The sequence below is a fragment of the Mytilus edulis genome, unplaced genomic scaffold, assembly GCF_963676685.1.
Source record: "Mytilus edulis unplaced genomic scaffold, xbMytEdul2.2 SCAFFOLD_941, whole genome shotgun sequence".
NCBI classification, from domain to species: domain Eukaryota; kingdom Metazoa; phylum Mollusca; class Bivalvia; order Mytilida; family Mytilidae; genus Mytilus; species Mytilus edulis.
Window position 1 is genome coordinate 23,800 of NW_027267754.1, and position 5,877 is coordinate 29,676.

The 5,877-nt window shown below is 29.0% G+C and overlaps 1 protein-coding gene across 1 annotated transcript; it reads right to left on the reverse strand.

The window, feature by feature from the left end:
* Nucleotides 1–3,299: 3,299 nt before the first annotated feature.
* LOC139505969 (heavy metal-binding protein HIP-like) lies at nt 3,300–5,318 on the reverse strand. The gene is made up of 3 exons (XM_071295296.1): nt 5,200–5,318; nt 4,115–4,256; nt 3,300–3,748 (listed from the first exon to the last, which is right to left on the reverse strand). Exons 1-3 carry the CDS (start codon nt 5,203–5,205, stop codon nt 3,345–3,347), a joined length of 552 nt encoding a protein of 183 aa, XP_071151397.1. The 5' UTR covers nt 5,206–5,318; the 3' UTR covers nt 3,300–3,344.
* Between the last annotated feature and the right edge of the window lie 559 nt (nt 5,319–5,877).

Genomic DNA, 5,877 nt, shown 5'->3' on the forward strand with positions numbered 1-5,877 from the left:
AAATTACGATTTGATTTGTTTCTTTTAAATGAAAAATTTATTAGTTACGTTCAAAAGTATGGTAGCTGGAGTAGTAGCTGGAGCATTGTTCTTTAATTTAATTTGAATTGAATCATTCCTTACCATTAACTGGGTTTTCCCGTCAGACCTTGCTAGAATTTTATGAACATCAGACTGAATAGATTCAGAATTCCAGCAGCCGATACTTCATCTCCATAGTAATAAAGGAATGGTCCAATAAAAGAAATAAATAATTTCACCAGCTGTAGAAAAGGATGAAAATACATTATTCCTGTTAATTTTTAGCAACAAATTATGGAAAAAACTTTCAATACCCACAATATATAAAATTGTGAATAAATAAAACATTTATCATTTTTTTTTAATTTTAAGCATAAATGGAAATGAGAAGCTTTATATATGAAAAGGTGTGGCATAATTCTGAAAAAGATTTTTTTTTTTCTTTGTTCATGTTTTTATACGGCCCTTTACAGGACATATTATATATGATATATCGTTATACGTCCATCTGTCAGTATTCAACATGTTAGACAGAACTTAAAAACACTTTACCCAAATGGCATGAAACTTTGGTGAATTGTTTATATCTAAATGTGAGCTCCCTTACATGTTTTGAAAATTTTAGATTTTAAGTTTTCATGTTTTTGGGGGGTTTTTTTCACTTAAAAGGGGGGATTTTCCAGTTTTCGAAAACAATAACTAAAAAATGCTTCACCTCCCATTAGTTTTTATGAATTTCTGAAATTAAAATTTCCACTGTCCTTTGAAATTTCTTTAATTAAGTCATAAATGTTCATCCCCTTACCATTCACTATAAATTTTGAAGGTTTATCTACAATTCCTTAGTCTAAAAAAAGACATTAATCCTATGAAATTAGGTGGGAAATTGTTCTCTCTTGACTTTTCATAGCTATATATAATTGACAAGTCTTAAGTTCTCAAAAACTATTAAAAAATAATTAAAATTTCATAAGACTCTCACAGATGGCTTATTATTATACATGTAAAAGATTTATAAAAAGAAAAATAGGGGTCAATGGGCAATTTTTTTTAAAGGCATTTAAATTGAAAATCGGACAAAAATTCCAAAACATGACAAGCGAACATCCTTAATTTTTATTCTTACCTTCATATTTAGCGATGAAAAATTACAATATACTGTGGATGTTCAAACTGTTGCTGATCTGTTGATACATACAATTTGCCTTGGAGATATTCCATTTGATATATACTTATAACATTGTTCTAACATTGCCAATCTTATGTATGTATGAGTGTCAACAATATTTGATCACAAGAAAAGATCACTCTCAAAAAAGTTAATTCTTGGAAATAAAAGGCTGTGATTGTCTTGATTGAGTATTCTGACCTACAGTGTACATAAAGGGTAACATTTTCTGTTCAAGGAACAACAATTTTTAAAAAAAGTCTTTTAAAAATTACGATTTGATTTGTTTCTTTTAAATGAAAAATTTATTAGTTACGTTCAAAAGTATGGTAGCTGGAGTAGTAGCTGGAGCATTGTTCTTTAATTTAATTTGAATTGAATCATTCCTTACCATTAACTGGGTTTTCCCGTCCAGACCTTGCTAGAATTTTTATGAACATCAGACTGAATAGATTCAAGAATTCCAGCAGCCGATACTTCATCTCCATAGTAATAAAGGAATGGTCCAATAAAAGAAATAAATAATTTCACCAGCTGTAGAAAAGGATGAAAATACATTATTCCTGTTAATTTTTAGCAACAAATTATGGAAAAAACTTTCAATACCCCACAATATATAAAATTGTGAATAAATAAAACATTTTATCATTTTTTTTAATTTTAAGCATAAATGGAAATGAGAAGCTTTATATATGAAAAGGTGTGGCATAATTCTGAAAAAGATTTTTTTTTTTTCTTTGTCATGTTTTTATACGGCCCTTTACAGGACATATTATATATGATATATCGTTATACGTCCATCTGTCAGTATTCAACATGTTAGACAGAACTTAAAAACACTTTACCCAAATGGCATGAAACTTTGGTGAATTGTTTTATATCTAAATGTGAGCTCCCTTACATGTTTTGAAATTTTAGATTTTAAGTTTTCATGTTTTTGGGGGGTTTTTTCACTTAAAAGGGGGGATTTTCCAGTTTTCGAAAACAATAACTAAAAAATGCTTCACCTCCATTAGTTTTTATGAATTTCTGAAATTAAAATTTCCACTGTCCTTTGAAATTTCTTTAATTAAGTCATAAATGTTCATCCCCTTACCATTCACTATAAATTTTGAAGGTTTATCTACAATTCCTTAGTCTAAAAAAAGACATTAATCCTATGAAATTAGGTGGGAAATTGTTCTCTCTTGACTTTTCATAGCTATATATAATTGACAAGTCTTAAGTTCTCAAAAACTATTAAAAAATAATTAAAATTTCATAAGACTCTCACAGATGGCTTATTATTATACATGTAAAAGATTTATAAAAAGAAAAATAGGGGTCAATGGGCAATTTTTTTTTAAAGGCATTTAAATTGAAAATCGGACAAAAATTCCAAAACATGACAAGCGAACATCCTTAATTTTTATTCTTACCTTCATATTTAGCGATGAAAAATTACAATATACTGTGGATGTTCAAACTGTTGCTGATCTGTTGATACATACAATTTGCCTTGGAGATATTCCATTTGATATATACTTATAACATTGTTCTATGACATAATTTGCAAGCATGCAACAGTAACAGGTTCTATAGTATCAGTTGCAGTTCCATTTGAAGTTCTGGTAATACTATCTTTTAATGAGATTTTAATTGAATTCAAGGTATCTGTTCAGTAAAAGATGTATGCAGATTTAGATACCTAAGAGATATTCAAACTCGTAGTAATGAATAAGGAACAAACGACAAAACAACAGATTTAAAAAAATCACAATGTAGACAACTTAAAAGAGTGAGCAAAACAATTTCCCTCTCAAAAACAAGTGGGGTTGCTCCTAAAAGGTAGTCCGTTCCCTGCTCCCACTTGTAGTACCCAATTACACAAAAAACTCTTTAAAACTTTCATAAAATGCAGCATCTGGCTGGTACTAGATTATTCCCCTTCAAAATAGAAAAAAGTGTCATCTTTTTATGACTTAAAGTTCAATGCCCTTTCTGTATTTGGTTAATGTTTTAGTTTTCTTGTTTAAGTCTGTTTCTTAGAAACTGTAAGCAATAGGTCAGTTATTGACATAGAAAGTGTTGTGTATATTTTTAATTCACTGTTGAAAAAAAGATCAAGACATTATTTTTATTTATTTTATTTTTATGATGACATATGTAAGTAATATTAAATCATAAAACCAGAGAAAGATGAAAAATTATAGCCACCTCCATATAATGATAACCCATAGGAGCCAAGCACTCTCACAGTAGCTACATCTCCTTTCTTCATTTGTACTACAACATTCTTTGTGGCTTGAACATACTGATTTATGTTTTGAGCATTTGCTCTATTACCGGAAATGTACTGGTTATTTACAGCAAGTCGTGTTTCAAATCTACTTTTGGCGAAAGTCAAGCAAGTCCAAGAAAATGTGTATGTTCCATCTCGAGGAGCTGTAAATTTTCCTGTCTTTGGACTGTAAGGCTTACCGACATTTGTTACTATTGTGTCGAACTTTACTATCTGGTCAGATTTAAGGTTGCTTAAGGTTTTAGACAAGTTTGCAAAGAAGGCTGGTTTATATTTCCCTAAAATAATAATATGAAAGTTAAGCAATGAATGGTATTCTAACATAAACATATAATATATAATAAAAGAGATGTGGTATGATCGCCAATCTTAGTATGCAGTGTCAAAAATATTAGAATGAGAGATTCACTCTCAAAAAAAGTTAATTCTAGGTAATAAAAGGCTGTGGTTGTCCCACTAGTATTCTGACCTGCAATGTAAGAAAAGGATTTAAATTTCTGTTAAAGGAACAACAAAGACTTAAAAATTACGATTTGATTTGTTTGTTTTAAATGTAATCATAAAGAATTTACTAGTTAAATGCAAAGAGTTAAGCTGGAGCTCACTTGTTTTTTTTATTTGATTTAAATTGTATCATTCCTTACCATTAACTGTTTTTTCTGGTCCAGATCTTTCCAGAATTTTTTTAACATCAGACTGTATAGATTCGAGAATTCCAGCAGCTGATACTTCATTTCCATAGTGACAAACGAATGGTCCAATCAAAGAAATAAATATGATGACTAGCTGTAAAAAGAATGATATTATGCATTATTGATCACTACCTTTAGCTTTTTGAAATAAAATTACATCATAAGCTATATATACATTTCAATATAATAAATTAAAATGAATAAACCAATTTTGAAGACATATCAAGTGTAAAATATAAGATATATATATTATTTTGAAAGTCTTAATGCTTGACAAACTGTGTGCTAGATTTCTGCAAAAGAAGTGTTTTTGCTAATTTAATATTTTTGTTATTTTTGCAATGTATATACAGAAGCACTAAAATACTCATTTGCATGTGCAAGACAAACTTTATAACCAAGAATCATAAAAACTTCTTCTATTAAACCTTCTTAATGACAAAAATTGTGTGTAAATTTATAAAAGAAGTCATCTGCTTTTATAAGTCAAGCCAAAGTTACTTAATCTCTTCTTGCATATAAAGTTGACAAAATTTCTTAACTTACAAAAAACTAGAACTAAACTGTATTTTGAACTTCTTATCAAATCATGAATAAAGTTTATCCACTGTATAAATATGTTGATTTTAAAAAAAATACTTCAAAACTGGAATCAAATAACAATAATTTAATTTTGGATGTAACGCGTCTTCTGATTGGCTAACGTTATTTTGTAATCAGCCCATAGACATAATTTAGTTATGTGACCGTGACGTCATCAATGTTATTTCATAGTTTTCTACGGTTTAAAATGGAATTTAGAATTAGATTATAAGAAATGACTGTAATATTTTTTCTGTCTATTCGAAATAACATAAAAAATGTGTGCACACTGTTAAATAACCCGCTACGCGCGTTATTTAGTGTGCACCACATTTTTTATGTTATTTCTTCATAGACAGAAAAAATATTACAGTCATTCCGTATAAATAAAACAAAATCTTATAGGGACACACACAGTAATTGTTTATATGAGACTTGATTTGTATAAATCATACCTGCATGTTTGGTGATGAAAAGTAACAATATACAGTAGATGTTCAAACTATTGCTGATCTGTTGATACATACAATTTGCTTTGGAGATATTCCATTTGATATATATATACTTATAACATTGTTCTATGACATTTTGCAAGCATGCAACAGTAACAGGTTCTATAGTATCAGTTTTGGTTATAATTGAAGTCTGGTAATTCTATCTTTTAGCATTTTTAAGTTACGAGTTCAATTGAATTCAATGTGACTGTTCAGTAAAAGATATATGCATGCAGATTTAGATACCTAAGAGATATTCAAACTCATAATAATGGCCAAATGACTGATTAAAAAACAAAATCACAATGTAGACAACAATGAGCAAAACAGTTAACCTCTCAAAAACAAGTGATAATCTCAGGTGCACCAAAAGGGTAGGTAGTTCCTGCCTCCACATGTGGCACCCAATTTTAAGTACACAACTCTTTAAAAGAAGAATGACAAATTGAAGGATTCCATAAATAAAAGGTCAAGAATCATGTATACCCTGTTAAGGTTTTATGTGATTAATTGAGAGCAGTTGAAAATTGCCAAGATTTCTTCATTTAAAACTTTCATATAAATGCAGTATTTGCCTGAACATAGATCATTTTCTAAAAAATAGAAAAAAAATGTCATCTTTTTTTTACTATACAGTTC

Coding starts and splice junctions, on each gene's coding strand:
- LOC139505969 (XM_071295296.1), bottom strand. Junction 3,749..4,114: donor ACCAGAAAAAACAGTTAATG/GTAAGGAATGAT, acceptor TTATTATTTTAG/GGAAATATAAACCAGCCTTC.